This window comes from Natator depressus, chromosome 15 (genome assembly GCF_965152275.1).
Source record: "Natator depressus isolate rNatDep1 chromosome 15, rNatDep2.hap1, whole genome shotgun sequence".
Lineage (NCBI taxonomy): Eukaryota > Metazoa > Chordata > Testudines > Cheloniidae > Natator > Natator depressus.
Window position 1 is genome coordinate 14484132 of NC_134248.1, and position 25650 is coordinate 14509781.

The following is a 25650-nucleotide window of genomic DNA, read 5'->3' on the forward strand; positions in this document are numbered from 1 at the left end:
AAATCAGCTGTTTTGTGGTGCACAGGAGGCTCGGGCCAGGGGGAGGAAGTGGAGCAAGGGTGCAGCAGACTCAGGGGAAGGAGTGGAGTGGAGGTGGGGCCTGAGGCAGAGCCAGGGGTTGAGCAGTGAGCACCCGCTGGCACATTGGAAAGTTGGCACCTCTAGCTCCAGCCCTGGAGTTGGCACCTATGCAAGGAGCCGCATATTAACCTCTGAAGAGCTGCATGTGGCTCCGGATCCACAGGCTGGCCACCCTGCTCTTAAAGTTTTACATTGTTTTGTTTTCAAGTGCAGTTATGTAACAACAACAGCAAAAAATGTACATTTGTAAGTTGCACTTTCACGCTAAAGATATTACACTACAGTACTTGTAAGAGGTGAAATGAGAAATACTATTTCTTTTGTTTATCATTTTTAGAGTGCAAATATTAGTAATTGAAAATAATATAAAAAAGTGAGCACTGGACACTTTGTATTCTGTGTTGTAATTGAAATCAATATATTTGAAAATGTAGAAAAACATCCAAAAATATTTAATACATTTCCATTAGAATTCTATTGTTAACAGTGCAATTAAAACTGCGATTAATTGCAATTAATTTTTTTTAACCACGATTAATTTTTGAGTTAATCGTATGAATTAACTGCGATTAATCGACAGCCCTAAAGATTTTACGTAGGTCCTCTGGTGAGGCGGCTTGCAGTTGAGCCACCATCTGTCAGCACTGAGCCGTGCCGCACTCAAGAGCAAAAGGAAAGCGGGGAGAAAATGTTCTTGAGTCCGACTTTGACCTTTCAGAATTCCATCTGTTCTGTTATGACCTTCCACACATCACTCTCTGATTCAACAATATCCTAATGTGAGCATATGAAAAAAAAACACAACTGCATCAAGTGAAATTGTGTAGCCAGTGTCAGAAATGAATCTGCTCCGTTTTGTGTCAGGCTCTGCTTATTTTCATTTTATGAAGGCTGAAATTTAACTGTTAGTAGTAAACAATTCTTCCTATTCTACTAGGGAGCCTCCGTTCTTAAACTGACATTTGGTTGCCTTTGAAGAGGAGAAGGGGTGTGTGAAAGGAGGAAATTAATTTTGACACGGATAGTTATTTTTAGAATAAATTATTTTCATGGGTCCTCCCAAAGATACCTCAATAACATCCAGATCTTCTTCTAGCAACCCTGAACATGAATGGCCCTGCTTAAGATGTGGCTCCTGACAGTTTGACTGCTACTTCTAGTTACTACATACTGGTAAGCCTTGATTAGGTAGTGAAGTGAGCAAAGCCTGGGCTGTGATTGACCATACTCATTCACAAAGAGAAAGAACAGAGGTAAGTTCCTGGGAATTGGGGAGGGGAAGTTTATTGCACTTTTAAACCCATTCTACCCTTGGATTAAAACAGGGATGGCAAAATACAGCTCACAGACTTAAAACAGAGCCTGAATTTATCCTTGTATTACAAATGAGGACAGTCAGTCAAGGCTACAGATCCCAGAATGCTCTGTTCCATCCTGACCAACATCGTAATCTTAAAAATGAGGCAGATGCAATATGATCCATTTTGTACAACTTGCTGGGCCCTCATGAACCTGGCAAATTGCCAGTGGGGCCCTCAGTTGACTAGCGTGGGCTACTTGGTTAGTCTCATGGGAATGTTATCCTTTCACTTACTGTGTTAGGAAGAAATAAGCTAGTATGTACTAAAGTGCTTGTCTCAGCTGTCACTGTCTGCTCATATCTACTCATGATCACATATTACAAGCAAAACTGTTTTCAGTTATATTTGCCCTACATTGAGGCTAACTTTCCTGCTCTGTATTATAAAAATATGAGAGTGCATAGATGCTTTTAATCTCCTTATTTTAGGGAAAAGATATTTTGAACATCAATATGGACACGTTCCTGAAGATCAGACTCCAATTTGTCAGTCTGCTCACACATTTCACAGTCCATCTGTTTTATTTTGATGATAGCTGTGCAAAGCACCAGAGAAATTCACTTCAGAGACACGACGGTAGCTGATATTTATTTTGATACTTCTGGCGAGTTTCAACATTTTCCATCTTTCACTATATCCCAACATTGCCTTTAATTGCTTCTTGTCAGCAAATTTTCAAGTTATCCCTCTTGGCTGTTCTCTCCCAGCTCCTTCATTATTTGACAACACTCCAGTCATGATATACTGCAGAAAGAGATATCAAAATGGGAAAGCAGTTGATGAAATTCAGAATAAAACAAAGTCAGGTAGGGCTATGATAGTACATGGCCAATGGCTAACTGAATAGTTTAAAAATCATCACAGAAAGAGGGTAAGAATATATCTCAAGAATGAATCTCTTTTCTCTGCTAAGACATCTCATTTTATATACAGCCCCAACAAAAGTACTCAACAATTTCACAAAGCTTCTCAAGTTTCAGTCCAAATCTTTGAACTGTTCAAATTCCATTATATGAAAGAGAACCACAAAAGGTCAAAAAACAACAAAAATATGTTCTCACAAGAACTGTCTCCACAGTACCGACACCCACCAAGCCTGGGGGAGAAACAAGTTTCCTTAGAAATTACTGAAGATGCTCCAAGATACCAACACACACAGGTCCTGAGTGACTCAGCAAGTATGTAACCATGTGTCTGACTAAGGATGCGAATAACCCCATTGACTTGTATTGTACTATCCACATGGTGAAAGTTAGGCATATGCCTTGCTGAATTAGGGTGATAGGTTGCTGCCTCCTTCATCTCTGTTAAAAGGGCACAGTCCAGAACAGAGCATCATTCCATCTTAACCAGAGTGGGCTTTGTTATTGCCTGGTAGAAGCCTAAGGTTTCAGCTGAAACCATGTGCTACATATGGGGAGGGGTTATGCTCACCTCCCTTGGACACACGTGAAACCTTCAGGCTCCTGAGAGCTTGCCAACGTAAACCCAGCACTGGAGCACACTAGCTGGAGTGGGAAATGTACAGTCTAGATGCAGATCAGTAAAACAAACATTTTTTTTTAAATAGTTTATTTAGCTTATGGAGATTGTTGAAAGGAAATGCCTCTCCAGAAATGCTAACCTAGAAATGCTAGGAAAGCCAGTGTAGCCAGAGTTTCTCAGCATCTGTGAATCACCTTCATCTCCTTTGCTTTCAGCTTGTGATGAAAGCACCACTACAGTATTGGTCTGCCTCAAAAGAACAGCTCGGCAGCGATTGTGGCTGAAGAACTTTTCCCCCCCAGACTTTTCCCCCCCACAACCCAACCACCAACTGTTCAATGAGCTAAAACAGCACAGGGCTCATCGAGAAGGGATCAATCCAACCAATAACAGATCAGCATCTAGCATGGACAGCTTTCTAGCTAGCTAACTATGGCCCCCATCACAATAGCATCTAAGCACCTCCTGATCATAGGTTAATTTAACCTGACACTACTCCTGTGAAATAGGGGAATATTACAATCCCCATTTTACAGAAAGGGAATTAAGGCACAGGATTTATCCAAGGTTACACAAAGAAACTGACAGAACCAGGATCTGAACCCCATGTCTCCTGAATTCCAGCCCACTACCTGGACTGAGAAGAATTTGGACTCAAGGGAGGGGCAAAGGGAAGAGAGGTCTACTTATCAACAATCAGCAGAACCCCTTTCTTTTCCACTGGGGTAAGGTGGGTAGGTCCAATGAAGGGAAGGAGATAAATACTGGAATGGAGGAATAGGGAGGAAGCTGGGGGGAAAGTTAAGGGTCCCAGTGCCGAGACACGGGGAAGGGAAAGTGGGGTATAGGGACAGGATTAAGTTAGAGGAGGAGAATACAGAATTAAAATGACCATAGGAAGGGATTAAAACCAATGAGTAAATAGATTGGTATTGGTGAAACAAAAACAAAATACATAAACATTAATCCTTCTCTGTTTTACTTAAACACATCTGATAACAAGTCTGGGTACAGCTTTATATAAATAAAGGCAAATGAAACATTTTTAAATGAGAGTTTCAAAACAAACATCCTCTCTTTCACCCACTGCTGCGTGCATGCATGTTGTTTATTTAGATTATAAACTCTTAAGGGCAATGTCCAGCACATTCTAGGGACAATGGACATTTTGGTTACGTTATTTATAAATTCCAACCCCTCTCCAAATCCCTTCCTTGCCACAATTAAGGAAAAAGAAACCCAAAGTGTCTCTGTCAAGGTTCCTTCCCCACTCTAAACTCTAGGGTACAGATGTGGGGACCTGCATGAAAACCTCCTAAGCTTACTTTTACCAGCTTAGGTTAAAACTTCCCCAAGGTACAAACTATTTTACCCTTTGCCCTTGGACTTCCACTGCCACCACCAAACATTTATCTGGGTTTATTTTTATTAGGAAAGCGTCGTTTGGAAACGTCTTTCCCCCAAAAATCCTCCCAACCCTTGCACCCCACTTCCTGGGGAAGGTTTGGTAAAAATCCTCACCAATTTGCATAGGTGACCACAGACCCAAACCCTTGGATCTTAGAACAATGAAAAAAGCATTCAATTCTTGAAAAGAAACATTTTAATAGAAGAAACAGTAAAAAGAATCACCTCTGTAAAATCAGGATGGTAAATACCTTACAGGGTAATTAGATTCAAAACATAGAGAATCCCTCTAGGCAAAACCTTAAGTTACAAAAAAGACACACAGACAGGAATATTCATTCTATTCAGCACAGCTATTTTCTCAGCCATTTAAAGAAATCATAATCTAACGCATATCTAGCTAGATTACTTACTAAATTCTAAGACTCCATTCCTGTTCTGTCCCCGGCAAAAGCATCACACAGACAGACACAGACCCTTTGTTTTTCTCCCTCCTCCCAGCTTTTGAAAGTATCTTGTCTCCTCATTGGTCATTTTGGTCAGGCGCTAGCGAGGTTACCTTTAGCTTCTTAACCCTTTACAGATGAAAGGATTTTTCCTCTGGCCAGGAGGGATTTTAAAGGTGATTACCCTTCCCTTTATATTTATGACAGTCTCAGTAGCACATATCACATCTCTGTTGCCCCAATTGCTGTGAAAAACAGAAGGATGTCAGGCGCACTGACAAGATCAACCAAACACTGTTGGAGGCAGAATGTAACCTGCTTATATAGAGTGCTGGGCTCATCTTTGGATAGAACTGATTTTCCATAAACAGGAAAATCATATTTACAAATAAACTAAATTAAAAAAGCAATACAAACCAAGAAAAACAGAATTAGGATGTCAATGAGGTCAGTTCTCCCACAAGACATCAATGCACAGCAATGGGAATCTGTTTGCTAGGGACGTCCACTCGGTCTATGGTGTAGTCACAGCCTGATTGTTTTCCAGCTAGGCTCTTTATAGCTGGTGCAGAGCTACCAAGTTATTGTATTTAGACAACCCCTGCCCCTAGTGAGACATCTAGACAGCTTCCTAGTAATAGTTTGGGAGCCATCTTATTTTGGGGCCAACTGTACCTTTCTTTCAGCCCCAGGATTCTATAAATCTTTTGTTCCCTTGGGGAAAAGGCACACTGAAGGAAATGAAAAATGGGAGAATTCCCTCCTTCCTGGAGGTTTGTGTGGTGGAAGGTTGTAGAGGATGACGAGAAAGAAGGAGCGGCGGGGAGGAAAAAGAGACAGACAGCGGAGGTTAGGGTATCATTCCATTTTTTTGCCTACATAACTGCATGAACATCTCTCCTTCACCTCCCTTTCCCACTTCCAAAAAAGCCAAGGATTCAGTTGTGGTCAAGGAAACCCTTTAAGAGAGCATAAAAGGGAGAAAATACCTGGCTAGCCATAAAGAAAATACCCTCGTATCTTCACATGAAGCCAGATAGATTTCTTCCACAATTGCTAGAATTAAGTTTGCACATAAGTACATTGAGCTGAGACCCAGAAGAGACTAGAGTACACAGTGCTTCTAACTTCTCTCCAACATCTCTGCTGTACTCCTTAGGATTTGTCTGCCCCATTTACTAGGTGGGAGGAGAGGGGCTCTCACCTCCTACTTGTAGGAGATCCATGCTGAGGGACACAAGTAGCAGCTAGAATTGCAGTAGATACTTCAATTCTAAGCACCATTCTGATTCCTCTAAGAACTAGCTCATTTCTACTGAGAATTTCTTGCAATAAGACCTTCAAAGGCTCTTTCCTGTGGCACTAACTGGCACTGAGGTATTTAAATCCCTATCATACAGAGATTTCCAAACACCACATTACTCTCCCCAAACACAAGTACTATCACCACCATGGTTACGGGCACCTTGGAAAATACTGGTATGACCCGACTGGGGACCATGCCCTAAACTACATTCCTGCTGGTTTAAAGCTTGCAGCACACTGCATAATTTGATTGCCTTATTCCCTAAGCGTTGTCCCTTACACAGAATGTAGCCAACCTGTGATATTCACTGCTAGAGTCAAATACTGTGGCAGGATTTTGATGTTTTGAAATAAAGTCTACATTTTATTACCAACAATTAAAGCTATGCATGTTAATTGAGGGCATGCCAAACCCCAAGATTCAGGGTCTAAAGTGACCACCACAGGATCAGGCAGAAATTCAACTCTTTCACCCCACTCTCAAAAACATCTGCTACCAGTCACAGCAATCCCAATAGGCCCATGCATTGGAAATCCTAGTTTTCCTATATAGTATTAAGGGTTGTCGTTCAGCAGCAAATGACTGGTGAAGTTACATGATTTGCTAAAGCATCTCCTTCCAGAGTTGTAGCTCCTAAGAATGACACCACACTATAGCAACTTTTGGGAGTGGACAGGATGTTATTTATAATGGAAATATCCTCAGTTAAAGAATATACTTTTACTGGAAAAAATCCAATCATTATACTTTGATGGTTTCCAGGATCTGGTAACGATACTTTCACCCTGGAAATAAAATGCAACAAGTCTTCATGTACAATAAGCACCTTTATTGAGCATCTCACCATTCAATATAGATTCCATTTGACATCTTAAATTTGCTGAATTATAATCCAGTTTAATCCTTCATTAAAGACAGACAGACTTCAATTTTGCTTGTATAAAAAAAAAGTATTAAATCTGTGTGGTGTATGTTACTATTTAAAAAAAAAAAGCCAGTTCTGTAGTCAAATCATCACTACCTATAATGCTGATGTCACACAAATTTCAAAGCCAAAACCATTCTCTTTCCTATGGAGGTATCCATGTAAAAGGAACGACAAAAGTCAGTTTGTTCTGAAGGCTGAACGGCTGGAAAAAGTATTTTCTATTTCTTAGTTTTACATAAGGTGAACATTCACAAAAGCTATTAGACAGCAAAATATTTTACATTTCAATCATGTAAAAAACAAATTTTAGACAAACAAGCTAAATTTTCAGAGTACTGTTTGCATACAATCTAAATACAGTAGCCTCAATACAGCCAAAGAGTTTCTTCTAGACATTCTGTATGCACACACAAAGTCGTAGGCCACGATCCTGCATGGAGTACCATGCAGAGCCCTGTGCCCAGGCAGAGCCCCAGTGATTTCAGTCAGACTCAGCCCGTGCAGTTCCCAGTGCAAGAACTGGGCCTTAGAGCCTACATCTTGGCTGCCCTAGGTTATTTAGTGCAGTTTTGGTTCAATGCTCAAGAACAGTTTTATAGGTACAATTTATTACAAACCAATAGCCAGATTTAATTTTTTAAAAGAGGGTTCTTTATTGTCAAATCTGTGGTCAGAAAGAAAAAAATTCTGAATTGTAATACCCCTAACCTCATTTAAAGAAATAAATCTTCCTATGAGGGAGCCTGTCTTACTTTATAAAGATGCCTGCATAGAAGTTTTTGCAACCTTATTTAGATATTTAACACTAACTGCCACTCAAGCCATTAAACGTTGCCTAGTCTACAGTATCACCAGTGATGTTCTGCTGTAAAGAAAGGGAGCTACCCTGCTAACAGGCACACTTAAGCAGAATAGTTGGTTGAACTGGCACTCGAGGGTAAGCTTGCAGAATCATTTTTAAAAAGTTTAAGCCAACACGAGAGGATAAGTTTCTCAATGGTACCTGACAGAAAGATGAAATGGTATTTTAGACAGGATCTAAAAGACTAGTTACAAAAATTAAGCCTTCAGCAGCATGGGAAGGCAGAAATTTCTAGGAAAGAAAAAAAAGTCAGCTTTTCAGTTATTTCCTCTTTTTGCAAAATAGTTTTTAGTCAGCAAGAGTTTCATCACTGTATTACAAAACACAGCATTGCTCTCTTCCCATTGTGAACATTTTATGTTTTTTAGCAGCAGACAGTGTAAAGCATTTTCTATGAAAGCTAGGAAAGGAGTTCGGCTTGCAGCAGATTTTAGTTTATGCTTAAACACAACTGTCATCCCCACAAAAGAGCCCGAATGTGGAAAGCAATCCTTTAAAACAGGACTACAGAAGTTAGAAGAGCAGGAAGCCCGTAAACAATGAGGAAATAGCAGATGTCACCGACTGGCAAGGGTGAACGGGGTTGAGTAAAGAGATGAGAAATTAGGCCTTTGTAGAAGTCCCACGTAATTCTGAGTTCTGATTTGAAATGTGTAATGATCAAAATGTTTTAAAAGCCAAAGTAGATTTCTTATAGCAAAGATCTCCCCTAAGGACACAAGCAGCTTTTAGTAAGGCTGATAAAACTACATTATTAAAAAAAGTCTGGTCTGTTTTGTGAAATAAATTCTTCTATTTCTTCTTAAACTAAATTATGTCAGAAAGGCATCCCTGTTAAACTAACAAATCTATTGCCATCACTGTTCATATCCAAGTCTCATCTTCCTCTTGTTTTTCAACATACATGACCACATAGCTGGATCTTCTAGCTACATTTCTTCTCCATTAGCTACAACTCAATGGAGAAAACTATTCAGCCTGCACACTGATTACCAAGGTCTTACTTTAGGAAAAGTCTAGTTGTGGGGTAAGCATATACACATGAAGGCAGATTTCAAATAAGTTAATCGTGTTACTAACTGGTAGTGGAATTTTCCACGATTTTTAAACTTGGGATAGAATACAGACATACAGCTTGGACCCAGAAAAGAAAGATGCCTCTGTCATCAGCACTGTGTTCTGGAAGTTCCTATAGCAAGAAAACAAAGCACTTCCCCCCTCCAACCGCTATTTTTTCTGACGAGTACTTAAATAAGCCATCAAAGGTAGGTAGGACAAACGTTTCAATCTTCCTTCCCCTCACATGCTTTCAGCTTTTTACAAGTTCAAGATATGTTACTTTCTAAATAAATGCCTTAACATTAAAATGAGACAGCTAATCACTCATGAATACCCTGGCAATGGGGAAAAAGCGCTAGTAATGGTATGTATACACAAGGGCAGAAGATGTGTAGGTAGTAACAGGCTTTTTCAAACTTTCAGGTGGGAGATAACAAGAAAATTAAAAGGTAATGAAGATCTATGGCAGAATACTCTCATAATTGGCACCTGTGTGTTTCCTGCTGGTGGCAGCCCCTTTCTTTGCAAAGTGATATTTGTGACACCAGCAGGGCAGCATGCAGCATACACTAGTTTTCAAATGGTTTCACATCAGAGAAATGTAATTGCCAGGAGCACTAGAGGAGTTATTTTCCAGTAACACTGCCCCAACAGCAAGGAAGTTCAGATGATTTAATGCTTTACTTTCCTACACAGACTGTATAGAGAATTTTCAACCCTCTTGTTCTAACTCCTTTATGCGCCAGAGGGAGTATGTTCACACCAAGTCAGAAGATGGGATTTTTAAGTGTTTGAACAAGCCTTTTTTTAAAAAAGGGAAAAATGTGTGAATTTAGCGATTATGAAAGGTGCTGAATCAACAGACCTAGACACCAAAGTTTTCCATTTATCAGCACACCATGCAGCATAGGCAGCTGTATGCAATGCAAGCTTCTCCACAGTGCTCATCGATGTGCCAGGACAATCTGGAGGGACCAGCTGCAGTGACCAGGGTTTTAATTTGCTGGCCTCTCTGCTGGAACTGCCAACTAGGTTCTTACTGTCAAATGTGGTGGTGAATTTTGCGATATGGACACTTGTCCAGTAAGATCTGAATTGTTATTATCGGCTCGTTTTAGAGACGTCACCAACCAGGCAGATAGATGATGATCGTTTGGTTGTTACCTTCCCACAGCTGTAGAATAAAATAAGTTTTGTTTAACAGTGTTATTTACAAAGACATAAGGGGGAAAAAAAAAACAACAACAAAAAACTAGTAGGTGGATTCCAGTTTGGATTTTGAAAACTGGAAATAATTAAAACATTTGTCATCTGTAGGAACTAAAAACTGCAAAGCCAGAAAGCTGGAGAGCATGTAGGTATAGGTGCAAGTTTAATTTCTCAACAATGGTGTTGTGGGTGGAAGAAATAGTTATCACATAAGACTATGGCATGAACTCCCCCACTCCACCTTTCCTATTTGAAAAAATTAAAATTTTTAAAAATTGAAATACTAGTCCAAATCTCCATTTTTAGGAGAGATGCTGCTGTTCAAATAGCCACCTACTCAGTTGGCTGGCAAAAAGCAGCACATAAAGGACAACCACTACCATCAGTGGAGGATTTTTGAGCGTGCAGCATCTCTTCCCCCCTAGGCAGAAGGGGACCAACACAGTTTTAGTACCAGCATCATTGCATGTCACATTTGACAGCTATTCCAGTTGTTTGGAAACCTCTGAGATTCCCTAGGAGCGAACACAGAAATGCTAGGGGATAGCATTCAGAATTATTTTTGCAGCTGGTAATCTGTATGTTTACATATAGCTATTTTTAAATTCTTAAACAATTCCTTGCAAAACTGGTGCAAAATTTAGTTATTTTCTTTGCCACAGTTCTAAGGATAAGGGCATTGAAACATGTAGACTGAAAATTCCTATATGCACATGGCACATAATATAAATGAGCAGGAATCCAGAGTGAAGGATTGCAACCAGATGCAGAAAGATGTGCTGTCCAATGTACACATATGTATATATTAAGAAGTGTTTTAAGATCCTATGCTGCACTTAAGATTCTGCAATTTTTATGAAGCTAAGCCACTGACAAAGTAAGAAATGGATATTGTCCAAGATTTACAACAAAAAAACAAAGGAAACCCCCAGCAAGATAAACATCCAGGAAGATCTTACACTGAAGGAAAGAATTTCTGAGAAGTCTTTACAGTTGTCGGACTTTTCTTTCAGTGCTTGTAATATTGACATCCAGTTTGTCTACTTTTCCGGTTAGCCGGTCAAGAATGTCATCCTGCTCATCAATTTCTGTCTGCAGACCCAGAGCCAGGTTTTTCAGACGGCCAAGCCCAGAAGACATGTCATCTGCCAATGGAGAGAGAGGGAGTATGAAGGTTCAAAACAGCAGGAATTACAAGATATAGGGTGCCATTTAAATGGGTGCTGTCAAAATTCCCCCAAAACCTTAAATTAAACCAAGTGTCAGTGAAAGCTGCTTAACTATCCCCCTACAATATTTGCAATACAAATGTTATAACACTGGCAGTGCATTAGTACCAGAAAAGTGACTAATCAGTTTTCGTTGCTCAAAGTGAGTAGATTGTAAACTAAAAGACACAATAAATGGTGAAAACTAAATTTGATCTTTATAAACTAACGTATTTGTCGGGTCTAAAATATATTTAGACGTTAACTTTCTCCCTTTACTTTAAGGATGGATATATATTTTTTCTTGCCTCTGTACATTTGACACCCTAACATGAGCAGTCTCTCAACACAGTTTGTTCTTTAAACTGATATTTATTACCAAGAAAGATCAAAATACACAGGCGTAAAAATGGTTAATTCTATAAAGCTCCAATCCTTGCAATGCACCCCCTTTCTGTACACAGATTTTTAGAGCATTTCCTTCCATAAAGTACAAGTTTGTTTAATGTGGATGAACAGGTTTACTTGTTCCTATATCCTAGAACGTGTTCTTTGAAGTAGTTAGCTGCAGAAAAGAAGTTTACTGCACAATTGGCTGGCATCAATGTTTTGGAAACTAACAAGTTCAGAATGGAGTGGGAGTAGAACAGTTGTTATATCTATCGTAACGCTTATGGCTCAGCATCCTGATTCTTCACGTATTTGTTTTCTTCCATATCGCTCTTTCCAGGTCAGACAGAGCAGACAAGAGGCATACAGAGGCATTTTATACAGAATAAAACAGATTATGATTGTACTTTCTTCAGAAGTACTAACATATGCAGAAAGAGGAAAAAATCCACACCTTAAGGATTTCATTCCTTCCAATTTTTTCCATTTTCTTCAGAACTTTAAGCTCATTAAAATAAAGTTTTAAGCATTTGTTTACGAAGGCTTCAGAATCCAAACTGATGCACTACTGACATTCACATAAACCAAACATACTATGCAAAATAAATGGTACTTTCTACATTACAGGAGACTATGGTATTCATATTTTTGATATTTAAATGCTAAAATGGGTATTTCCTTACTGGTATTATCATCAGTAATACCCAGCTAATGTGCTTTTTCAGCATAGCTGGATGATCCTGCTTGACCCTGTTCCATCCATTTGAAGAGATGTTGCATAGGAATGTCTGCACAGCGACTGGTTAAACATGCAGCAGATATTATTTTGATGTAGTCAAAGGCAAGATATTTAAATTACGCAAAGTGGCAATTGGTATCAGGTTAAAAAGTTTTGGAATAACTGTGGTGTGGTTTTCTTTAAAAAATAAATTGTTCAGCAGTTCAGTAACCAAAACATCTTTGAATAATTGTTTTCGTCTCAGTGGAGTCCAATATTGAAACAAAAGCCATAGGAGCACAGAGAAAAGAAAATACTGAGACCCAGCAGGGATACCCCATTGCAGATGTTAGTTTCCATACAGATTTATATTATTGCAATAATCTTAGCCAGTTTCAATCTATAGCTGGTTTTACATTAAAAGCATTTTTAACTCAGATCTATTACTAAACTGTGTCTTCTGTCCTACAACAGTCCGCCATCTGGTCAAAATCCATTTTGGACAAGAAGTGGACTACTAAATTCATAGTATATGTGAAACATGATGGGACTTAATCATGAAGACTGGCCTAAAGCATGTAGCAGATCTACCAGGCGGAAGCTTTTGAAACAGAAACTGCATACACAGAGGAGCTTTTATAATCAAAGGTCTGTGTATGAACTAAACGCAAAGTTTTAAGGACACAGCTAGTTGGGAACAGACTGCTCTGAATTCTCTCAGGCTATAAATAGCAAGATATGGAAATCATGTTAAGTCACATAGCTTCAATTTCTAACTCACCCAAGTTGCTGTCAATTTTCTGGTGGTAAGCTCGGAGATGTTGATTCTTTGGATAAACATCGGGTTGGACAGAAGATTCTGAATTGGTTCCACTGAAATCGTAATCTGTTAACAACATAAGACATTTTTAGTCCTCATAAACAAACAAACGATTCAGAACTATTAAGAATTGCTCTAGCTGACTGACAGCTGGCTTTCTGTCATCTGACTCTGTCAGTGAGACCGAATAGATTCAATCCAACATCACTATCAATAGGTCTGGCTTTATGATATGCAGAAATCCATGTTTGCAAGTGGATTTCCTGGTTGTAAATTAAAGCAGTAATTAAAGTCATGTGTCAGGTTTCAGAGTAGCAGCCACCTTAGTCTGTATCTGCAAAAAGAAAAGGAGTACTTGTGGCACCTTAGAGACTAACAAATTTATTTGAGCATAAGCTTTCGTGAGCTACAGCTCACTTCATCGGATGCATGCAGTAGAAAACACAGTGGGGAGATTTTATATATACAGAGAACATGAAACAATGGGTGTTCATACACATTGTAAGAGTGATCAGGTAAGGTGAGCTATTACCAGCGGGGGGAGGGGAGGGCAAACCAAACCAAACCAAAAAAACGCCTTTTGTAGTGATAATCAAGGTGGGCCATTTCCAGCAGTTGACAAGACCCTGTGAGGAACAGTGGGGTGGGGGGAAATAAACATGGAGAAATAGTTTTACTTTGTGTAATAACACATCCACTCCCAGTCTTTATTCAAGCCTAAGTTAATTGTGTCCAGTTTGCAAATTAATTCCAATTCAGCAGTCTCTCGTTGGTGTCTGTTTTTGAAGTTTTTTTGTTGAAGAATTGCCACTTTGAGGTCTGTAATTGAGTGACCAAAGAGATTGAAGTGTTCTCCGACTGGTTTTTGAATGTTATAATTCTTGACGTCTGATTTGTGTCCATTTATTCTTTTACGTAGAGACTGTCCAGTTTGACCAATGTACATGGCAGAGGGGCATTACTGGCACATGATGGCATATATCACATTGGTAGATGTGCAGGTGAACGAGCCTCTGATAGCATGGCTGATGTGATTAGGCCCTATGATGGTGTCCTCTGAACAGACATGTGGACACAGTTGGCAATGGGCTTTGTTGCAAGGACAGGTTCCTGGGTTAGTGTTTTTGTTGTGTGGTTGTTGGTGAGTATTTGCTTCAGGTTGGGGGGCTGTCTGTAAGCAAGGACTGGCCTGTCTCCCAAAATCTGGGAGAGTGATGGGTCGTCCTTCAGGATAGGTTGTAGATCCTTGATGATGCGATGGAGAGGTTTTAGTTGGGGGCTGACGGTGACGGCTAGTGGCGTTCTGTTATTTTCTTTGTTGGGCCTGTCCTGTAGTAGGTAACTTCTGGTTACTCTTCTGGCTCTGTCAGTCTGTTTCTTCACTTCAGCAGGTGGGCATTGTAGTTGTAAGAACGCTTGATAGAGATCTTGTAGGTGTTTGTCTCTGTCTGAGGGGTTGGAGCAAATGCGGTTGTATCGTAGAGCTTGGCTGTAGACAATGGACCGTGTGGTGTGGTCTGGATGAAAGCTGAAGGCATGCAGGTAGGAACAGCGGTCAGTAGGTTTCCGATATAGGGTGGTGTTTATGTGACCATCGCTTATTAGCACCGTAGTGTCCAGGAAGTGGATCTCTTGTGTGGACTGGTCCAGGCTGAGGTTGGTGTTGGGATGGAAATTGTTGAAATCCTGGTGGAATTCCTCAAGGGCTTCTTTTCCATGGGTCCAGATGATGAAGATGTCATCAATGTAGCGCAAGTAGAGTAGGGGCATTAGGGGACGAGAGCTGAGGAAGCGCTGTTCTAAGTCAGCCATAAAAATGTTGGCATACTGTGGGGCCATGTGGGTACCCACAGCAGTGCTGCTGATTTGAAGGTATACATTGTTGCCAAATGTGAAATAGTTTTGGGTGAGGACAAAGTGACAAAGTTCAGCCGCCAGGTTTGCCGTGACATTATCGGGGATACTGTTCCTGACGGCTTGTAGTCCATCTTTGTGTGGAATGTTGGTGTAGAGGGCTTCTACATCCATAGTGGCTAAGATGGTGTTTTCAGGAAGATCACCGGTGGATTGTAGTCCACATATCTATTCAGGGGACACCATCATAGGGCCTAATCACATCAGCCATGCTATCAGAGGCTCGTTCACCTGCACATCTACCAATGTGATATATGCCATCATGTGCCAGTAATGCCCCTCTGCCATGTACATTGGTCAAACTGGACAGTCTCTACGTAAAAGAATAAATGGACACAAATCAGACGTCAAGAATTATAACATTCAAAAACCAGTCGGAGAACACTTCAATCTCTTTGGTCACTCAATTACAGACCTCAAAGTGGCAATTCTTCAACAAAAAAACTTCAAAAACAGACGCCAACGAGAGACTGCTGAATTGGAATTAATTTGCAAACTGGACACAATTAACTTAGGCTTGAATAAAGACTGGGAGTGGATGTGTCATTACACAAAGTAAAACTATTTCCCCATGTTTATTCCCCTTCCCCCCCGCCTCTCCCCAGCCCCCCCCGTTCCTCACACGTTCTTGTCAACTGCTGGAAATGGCCCAGCTTGATTATCACTACAAAAGGCCGCTCCCCCCCACCCCCGCCAGTAATAGCTCACCTTACCTGGTTTCAGAGTAGCAGCCGTGTTAGTCTGTATTCGCAAAAAGAAAAGGAGTACTTGTGGCACCTTAGAGACTAACAAATTTATCTGAGCATAAGCTTTCGTGAGCTACAGCTCACTTCATCAGATGCCTTACCTGATCACTCTCGTTACAGTGTGTATGGTAACACCCATTGTTTCATGTTCTCTGTGTATTTAAAATTTCCCCACTCTTTTCTACTGCATGCATCCGATGAAGTGAGCTGTAGGTCACGAAAGCTTATGCTCAAATAAATTGGTTAGTCTCTAAGGTGCCACAAGTCCTCCTTTTTTAAAGTCATGTGTGTTGCTTTCTGTAGTTCTGCTACTTAGCTGGGAAAAAAACTGGGCCAAAGCCACGAAAGCCGAACAGTGCCCCTTACGGGCAAGTCATAAAGAAGCTCTTGTGCCTCCTAGTGGTCAGCTTCCATATGTTGCCAGTGGAGATCTATTTAGACCTTTTAACACAAGAAATTCCAAGTTTTGTGTTTCTTTTTAATTAATTGAAAAGCTTCTAGCCTTCTTGTTGTAAATTAATGGTTTGCTATCTTCAGAGTGAAGCTCTCTAATCTGTTGGCAGACAAACAATACAGAGCCAGAAGTATCATTTCTGCACCCTATATAACAGGGTAAATGCGAAGTGGTGAAATTAACCATTTAAGTGCCAAACACCAAGCTCACACAATTATACTCAATTGTTACATTTTCAGCATGCATTAGATCAGTAAGGTACAGTGTTGCTTTATTTATAGATCTATTTCAAAGACAACAGTATTTTCTAACCCTCACAAATATAAATGAAGACTAGTTATAAAATGGGCCCTTATTTAAAGCAGGCTACGGCCATTCAGCACCAACCAACATTAGCTGAAGTTTGTTTAATACAAAAGCTAGGGAAAGAACAAAAGCCTACATGCTATTTTGTATGAATAAGACACGTGTCTCCTGGACCAGGGTTAGCTACATCTATATTGATAAGGGAGTCAGCCATGTTTGAAAGCAGTAGAAACACATGGTTCAAAAGTGCTCCTTCTGAACCATTTTTAATCATTTGACATACACAGGCTATCGCTATACTTGAAAACATTAGGTAGGTTCTTGTACACTGCTTAGGTTGCATCTGCACGAGGAAGGAAAGGTGCTGAATCTTGCAAGCCTCTTTATTGTTAGTGTCTATATGTGATGATACTCTTTCCAGGAAGGCTAAACAGACACAGCTCTAAGCTATGTAAAGTACACCCAAAGTGACAGGCAACATCAAATAAATTAACAAACCAGAATTACGCAGCTTCCTTAAATTTGGATGACTCTCCTGGTACTTTGATTCCTGTTCTTTACTAAAGACCATGGCTTCTTTTAATCTGGTGAGAGAGGAAAAAAAAAAAATAGAGGAAATATTCTTGGTGCCCATTGGTTGAATTCTGTAATGACTGAATAGGATTAGGCCCCAAATTCCTTTAAGGATAGCGAATTGCTTCTTACTTAGAACCAGTTCCCCTTCTCTTGACATTCATTTTTAATCTTACAGGGCTCAATCATGCTCCCACTGAAGTCAACAGCAAAAGTCTTATAAACTTCTGTGGGAACAGAATCAAGCCCCCAGTCTTTACCAGTAGAGGCACTCGCCAAGACATATAGCCAAATACCGTACAGTAACCTGCCCTCTCCCCTGAAACAACAATACACATACAACGTTGCTGTGTTATTCACACATTGCTGCACTGAAGGTGAATGTCACATGGTTCTGCTCTAAGAAGTCAGTTTGCTTAACTTTTGTTTGTTTTTATTCAGAGTTGTTAGTAAATTGGAAAGAGAAAGAGTATAAGACCACAGGATAAATAGGAGGGAGTTTTTCAGTATGCTTGATTATGGTAGGGGTCCAGCTCTGGATTTCCTAATTTTTTTTTTTTTTTAAAAAGCTGGTACACAAATTTACAAGGCTGTACAGCTACAAACCTCTACACAGTTCTCATTAAACTATCTAGATAATATGAAATTATTCTTACCACAAGTACCAAAACAAGAAAAAAAATTTTAGCAAAAGCATCAGAGAAGAAAAAATAGTCCCCATCTTGCAAGTTTACAACATACAATTGAAAGAACCTGCTTTCCCATTACAAGTCACTGAAAAATTGGAACATTTCAGAATAAAAGTTATTCAATTTTAGACCAGTCATATTTAATATAGTTTCTTACCATCCTGTGATACTGATTTTCTCTAGAGATCACGAAAAACACTTAGCTCACATTCAGCGCTTTTGTCTTCAAATGCTTTGAATATTCAACGTCCTTATTACCCCATGAAATATAGCTGCACGTACCAGTACAAACTCACAGCAATATAATTTCCACGACTAAGGCTTAAAAATATTCTTTCAAATTTTGAAATCAAGTTAGAAAATTAAAGATTTAGCTGCCTTTAACATATAACCAACTAGTTATTTTGCAAATATTTTTTGCAATATTTGACTGATTGACCATTTAAGTATCAAAAGACTTTTCATGTTGAGTGGGCAGAAACGCATGCTGGTTTGATCAAAATTCCAGAGGCTTATATTTATTAGTATAGAGTACTGAAATATGTGCTAGGGGATCACAATACAGATGAAATACTTGGTCCTTGACCTGAGGAGCTTACAAACTAAAGCCTCAATGCTGCAGTCTGGTCTGTGCTGACTCTAGTGGCTATGCAGACTCAAGAGCAGAACTGGGGTTCAATATCAGACACAGCACAACAGAGTAGAAGTCAGTAAGATGACCATTACTCAGGCTAGTACACAGCATGGAATAAAGGAGAATGGAGGTTATGTTATTTAAACTAAAATGTGTTGGATACTTCTAAATTGTGTAAGTAGAAGATTTTAAGAAGGGATCGGAATAGAGAAGGGGATAGTGGCCTTGCAGACCATCTCAAGAAAGCTATTCCAGCCATAGGGGTGGCATGATGGAGTAGTGTTCTTTTTGTCTACATCCTGCAGTGCATGGGATCAGTTTGCAAGACTTCTCTGCTAAGAGGCAGGTCTCCCTGCCAACCATAGATGACTCGTGCCTCCCCATACTGGGGGAGCGGTGGGGGGGGGCACAATTGAAAGAGGAGGACACATGACCACCCCACGTGTCTCCTTTGCCCAGTGGACTCCTCCCGCATGTTACATATGGGGCTGCCGGGGACAGGGGCAAAGCGTGCTTGGGGGCAGGTGCAGTGGGACAATAGAGCCCTTTCTCCCTCCTCTGCAAGCCAATCTATGGCAATGGCAATTGTGAAAAAGGATTAATAAAACCTGACATGCCCCACCTATGCGTCACCTCTGCTGCCAACTCCAACTGACCACTACCACTCTTAAAATTCTCTTTCTACTCACCTGCTGTTTCCTTGGTACTCAGGGGCTCCATTCTGCTCAGGCTTGGTCTCTGGAGGTTTCGATTTGAAGTAGTTTACAAAACCACCGAAGACACTCTTAATGCTGTTTATGTGTCTTTGACTAATCTTTAAATCCTGGTCCATTTTATCCACCATTCGTTCAGTGCGCTTTAGTGCCTCACCCTGACGTACAAGTTCCTAAAGGGAAATTAACACAAAAATGGAAGTTAGTCAAGTCAAGGGATAGATTGTGATGTCAATGGTTTTAACATTTAGGAATAAGATTTCAAAAGCTGCATTTCCCCTTTTCAGTCTGTAGTGGGCTGTGTTTTATGGATAGTTATATAGAATTGCTATACGACTCCTTAGCATAAGGAAGATCCTCTTTGTTTATCGTACATGCATTTGAAATGTCACAGCTTTAAGATATTGCTCTTACTCAGGAGATCCAGTTAGATGGAAACAGGAAGCCAGAATACTGAATCCTTCCTGAAATTTGAGTTAAGCCCTCCTTGCTTACATATGTCTAGATTACTGGACAAGTTATATTCACCCCTCTCCATGACATGCTACTTCCAATATTTTGTAACCTTATCTTTTTTCCTCTAATTTATATTATATATGTGGAAATTTTATATAAAATTTCAATTTCCTGGCCCATCAATAACTCTTAAACACCCCTTTTTGACTACTACTATATACCACAGATTTGTGAAATACATGTAGATTTAACAAGTTTATTTGAGCATAAACTTTCGTGAGCTACAGAAGTAGCTGAGTAGCAACCACCTTAGTCTGTATTCGCAAAAAGAAAAGGAGTACTTGTGGCACCTTAGAGACTAACAAATTTATTTGAGCATAAGCTTTCGTGAGCTACAGCTCACTTCATCAGATGCATGCAGTAGAAAACACAGTGAGGAGATTTTATATACACAGAGAACATGAAACAATGGTGTTACCATACACACTGTAACAAGAGTGATCAGGTAAGGTGAGCTATTACCAGCAGGAGAGCGGGGGAACGAAGGGGGACAGATGGATCTTTTTTAGTGATAATCAAGGTGGGCCATTTCCAGCAGTTGACAAGAGCGTGTGAGGAACAGTGGGGTGGGAGGAAATAAACATGGGGAAATAGTTTTACTTTGTGTAATGACACATCCACTCCCAGTCTCTATTCAAGCTTTTTTGTTGAAGAATTGCCACTTTTAGGTCTGTAATTGAGTGACCAAAGAGACTGAAGTGTTCTCCGGCTGGTTTTTGAATGTGATAATTCTTGACGTCTATTTCCCCATGTTTATTTCCCCCGCCACTGTTCCTCACATGCTCTTGTCAACTGCTGGAAATGGCCCACCTTGATCATCACTACAAAAGGTCCCCTCTGCCCCCCGCTGGTAATAGCTCACCTTACCCGATTACTCTTGTTACAGTGTGTATGGTAACACCCATTGTTTCATGTTCTCTGTGTATATAAAACCTCCCCACTGTATTTTCCACTACATGCATCCGATGAAGTGAGCTGTAGCTCATGAAAGCTTATGCTCAAATACATTTGTTAGTCTCTAAGGTGCCACAAGTACTCCTTTTCTTTTTGCAGATACAGACTAACAGTCGTTACTCTGAAACATGTAGATTTAAGAAGCTATTTTATTCTCATTCTACCTGCAGAATTTTCATTAATGTCAATGGGAGATTTTCACAAGAATCAAGGATAAATATAGGGTAAGTTTTCTTACATTTTAAACCCATTGTTCTCCAGGCTCTAACTTTCCTTTATGTAATTGTTATTTATTATTTTTTATGCTAGTGCCTAGAGGCCTCAGCTGACCTTGAGGCCCACTGCACAAGGCACTGTTTGAAGTCCCTGAAGAGATTACAGTCTAAAAGAGACAGACGAAGGGTAGATGGAAAACAGAGGCACAAAAAGAAGTGACTTGGGCAAGGTCACACAGCAGATCACCGGCAGAGCCAAGAACAGAACAGAGCTCTCCTAGGTACCAGCTTAGTGTTATATCCACTAGACCATGCTGCCTCATACCACATTTAATTATGCATGCAGCTATTTCTAATGTGGAAGATGAAAGTGACAAACAGAGATGGTTCAGATTTGAACCACTCTACCTGTTAATACAAATGTTTGTAAATCTTTATCCTGCAGTTGTAAGCAGTAATCAAACCAGCATCTTGCTAAGCTCTCTGGCCCTCCACCCAAAGGGACTGCTTCTTACTGCTTCATGAAAATGGAGAAGCAGAATTAGTTTCACTTTCCACTTTTCTACTGAGCTTGTACTAAGGAATAGGAAACAAGATTCCTTATTAATTTAATTTTGTTTTCAGCAGTAGATGCATGCGAACAAAAGTGACAAGAACTTGACAATTACATTTCAGGGTGGTGGCAATTGTGAAAAAGGATGATTAAAAGCTTCCAGGAAGAGAAGGAGAACCAATAAAAGAGAAAGCAAAAAATGCAAAGAGGGCAACAGGCAAGCTTGAACAAAAAAGCGCCTCTTTCTCCCTGAGGTATTTCTAAGGCGTCTAGCCCTGTGGCACTAAAATCAATAACTGCCAACTCCAGCTCAAAGCAACTGTAGCCTTCATTAGCTCTACAGTTCTTAATAAGAAATGCCAACTTCCTGCCACCTATTGTGAACAAGATCTAGAAACTTGTTAGTCACCATTTTTATCAGGTCTTAACACCTTTATCTGCCCTTGCTAAGGTATGTTACATTTTACCATGGAAGTATAGAGATGAAAAGAGATTACCAATGCAGAATCTACACAAGTGAGGCAAGTAATGCTGTTAGAATTATTTCAGTTCCACATTTTCACTAACAAAGGGTATCATTCTCACACGAATAGTCTGCACTAGGTCATTCAGAAAGCATCCACTGACAGAAAAATGTTAGTGCTATTTTCTTATAAGAGTCTTTTCTGCATTAACTGATTCCTACAGCCTATAGTTTTAAAATTCTAAAGCACACAGGTATGCAGTTTAAGACATTGAAATATCAAAGATACACAGCCAGAATCCATCTGCTTGCAGTTGCATTAATGAAAAATAGAACTGCTGTCCATATTCTTTCCTAGATTTACTGAATTTTAGATAAGCAGTCTTGCAGTCTCTCTTTTTACTTTATGTTTCCCCACTCAAGCAACCAGTTCTGTGCCATTCAGACTCTACCATTAACACTAAATCAAGCCTACACTGCAAATTTCTTTCGGATTTTCAGTAACAGACCAAACTGTTTTGTGATAAGGGTTGGATTTTTCCTTCCACTATTAGAGAACATTTATTACCACCTCTCAAAGTGCGTATATTGAAGAGTTTACTATCTAAATCAAGTTACTCATGAAAGTTATTATAGACAATTATATGACTTGTGTCTAAGCATTCCCTCAGAATTATACACGCAAACCAATTACTACCATTTGAACAAACATCCTCCCTCAACAGATGATGCAGCCCAGAAGACCAAATTAGTGACTCTAGATACATTTGTAATAGGTCTCATCATCACCTGTTCTGAAACATCCCCATCAGACTAAGGGAAATGATTAACAGAGATGTGCCTAAACACATTGGATAGTGTGCTATATTAATTGCAGGCCACAATTTAACAGGAAAAAGAAGGTCTATCAGACTTTACACAGTTAGAACAATCATTTTCATTAAACAATTGTGGTAACAGAATACCTACACAGGCTTTGCTAATTTTTAATTGGCATTTTTATCAAAATACAGTTACACATCAGACTAATGTTATCAGAGTCTTAATCAGACCCTATAAAGGAAAGGTTTATGGTGAGAACTCAGATACGCTCTCCCCAAGACTTTAAAGCAGCCAAGGAAGCTGCTACTTGGATTTAAAAACAAACAAAAATTAACTAACAGCTTCATTGCCAGTATCACCTCCCAGCCCCTGCAACAATGAACAGTTTCTACAGACTACCAAGATAAACTAATAGGAGTGTTTGATAAAAGACCTCTAAAAGTTTTCACTTTAAATCCCCTGAAATACAGTTTATAAAGCAGTTCACCATGACAGCATGCAAAATATCAGCAGGCACTTTTAGTTAAGGCTTTTTAAGGTATTGAACTAGATTTTTTTCCTGGTTTTTCCTGTTTTTGAAGTTTGTGTAGACAACTCAGACATTTAATAAGACCAGTAGGCCAATATGGACCTTTTTTATATGGTTAGTTAAAAACTGAAGGCACTCAGCATGAAAATATTATCACAATCAAACTTGTCTCCTGATCATGCACTCATTTAGCCTCATGCTACTCTACTGAGGAAAGTTACACACGGGCTTAAATGTTTACAAGATCTGGGCCTTACCGATCTCTTTATGTTTAGTGTTAACATTGCTGAGTCAGTTTAATAATGTGACTAAATAAACCAAAAAGGCACTTACGTAAAGTTTTGATTATATCTTGGAAAAAAAACCAATATTACTGTCATTAAGAACTTACCTCTGATGTGGCTACTCCAATTTGCTCAGATTCATAAATGAGGGAAAGAGATCTATTAGTGCTGTCCTCTGTGGCCTGAGCCCGCCTCAGAACTTCCTGCTGAAGATACCTCTGTTTATTTGTAGCCTCCCTATGTTGCCTGTCAGTAGGGTCATCAAAGATATCATTTCCATTGTTCCACTTGACTGGCTTCAAACCTTCATCATCATCATCATCATCATCAAAGGGATTATAGTTTTTTGTGTAAGATGACATAATGCCAGTGTGTTTTTTCTCCCTTTGCTATAGTGTGAGTGAAACTAGAGAAAAGTGAGGTTGGAGTCACACGGGCATTCCCAGGGCCTACAGCAATTGTTCAGAGGGATTGAGCCTCAACAGAATGAAAAATCTTTACCTGTAAAGGAAACAGTTTTTATTTATCTTTAGAACACTGAGTTAAGAAAAATTGTTCACTAAGGTATAAAAATATAAGCTGTGATATGAACCACAGAAGATACATAAGGGAGAGAGGAGCAAATACATTTTTATATCTGGGTGGGAAATTGCATCTTGGTATTTCAGTTCTTTCCCCCCATATAACAAACTCTGCTTCTGGGACACAATGGATCTCTCCATTGCACGGTAAAACTCATCTGTGCAGGCAACTGCAAATTCTCAAGGGCTAGTTCAAGACTGTGGAACAGACTCCCACAGGATCTACAAGCCATCATAGATCCCACTACCTTCTGTTTCAAGCGTCACAGGTACTTATTTAACATTGCTTTTGCTAATACTTACTCACAGCACAGCGTACGTATCATTTATCAAACAAAACAATACACTGCACGTTTAATTTTCCCCTGGGAAAGAGGATGAGAGAAAGAATGAGCCACACATGACAGATATTAGTCACGTTGCTCAATACATTACTACAGGGTGCTCGGATACTATGGTGAGGAGGCAGTATAGGAACCGGTAGGGAATAGACTAGACAAATCACTGTAGATTTAATTCTCCGTTGCGAGGAGGGGGAGGGCGGGGAAAGGAGTCAGCATTCCCCTTGGACAATCATTCAAGTAATTCCAGGCACAAAGCTACTGCAGTTGCACGGGCATTCACCCCTCGTTTTAATGGACACCACGAGACAGCTAAAGCCCCCGCCGCCCATATGGAGCCTCCTGCTCTCTAGCCCTTGCCTTCTCCTCCCGGGCCTGCCGCACGGCAGATGGGAGAGCCTCCTCCTCGGCAGCTTCCCGGTCGCGGCCCAGATCCCCCGCCCTGCCGCGCCGCGGGCCGCTCTCAGGCATGACGCCGCAGGGGGACACACTCCGCAGGCCCGGGCCGCCCCCGGGGTGTGGGTGTATCCTCGCCCCGCGCTGCTCGGGACCGGGCCTGAGCGGGGGGGCCTGAGCCCCGGACAGACGCGGCGGGGTCCCCCCGTCTCCCATCGGGGGAGCCCCACGCCCCTTCCGTCTCCGAGACGCCCCCACTCCTGTCGCTGCGGGGAGCCGGGACACCGCCCCTCGCAAAGGCCAGCGAGCCGCTCCCCCGAGGGGCCCCGGGGCCTCCTGGCCTCGCTCCCGCGCTGCGGGGCCGGAGCCGCGCCACGCGCGCCAGCCCCCACTCACCAGCTGCCGCCCGCCAGCGACCCCGACGCCCGCCTGAGCGGTGCCAACACCCGCCGGGCTCCTCCGCCCCGTGACTACTGGCTTAAACCATCGCTGCCCCCTGCGCAGGGGAAGCGGCTGGGAGAAACTATCGTGACTCGCTGTTGAGGGGTGTGTGTGTGTGACGGGGAAGCGCGCGGCTATGGAACCTTCAGGCCGGGACTAGGATAATCCATTTCCAGCACTCGAGTGGGGGGTATGGTTTGAGAGTTGGGATAATCCATTGCCGGGAGAGGATGGGTATCCAGCCCG

At 40.8% G+C, this 25650-nt stretch overlaps 1 protein-coding gene across 3 annotated transcripts; it reads right to left on the reverse strand.

Moving 5' to 3' along the window:
* Positions 1 to 2021: 2021 nt before the first annotated feature.
* SNAP29 (synaptosome associated protein 29) lies at positions 2022 to 25493 on the reverse strand. 3 transcript variants are annotated; one of them, XM_074973192.1, is made up of 7 exons: positions 25360 to 25493; positions 23753 to 24146; positions 19286 to 19482; positions 17199 to 17284; positions 13242 to 13346; positions 11104 to 11289; positions 2022 to 2186 (listed from the first exon to the last, which is right to left on the reverse strand). In XM_074973192.1, the coding sequence occupies exons 2-6, from the start codon at positions 24005 to 24007 to the stop codon at positions 11132 to 11134; spliced, it is 801 nt and encodes a 266-aa protein (XP_074829293.1). In that variant the 5' UTR covers positions 24008 to 24146; positions 25360 to 25493; the 3' UTR covers positions 2022 to 2186; positions 11104 to 11131. The 3 variants fall into 3 exon arrangements, with proteins under 3 accessions (XP_074829293.1, XP_074829294.1, XP_074829295.1); XM_074973193.1 differs by lacking the exon at positions 25360 to 25493 and adding an exon at positions 24928 to 25062; XM_074973194.1 differs by lacking the exon at positions 2022 to 2186 and adding an exon at positions 6893 to 10109.
* Between the last annotated feature and the right edge of the window lie 157 nt (positions 25494 to 25650).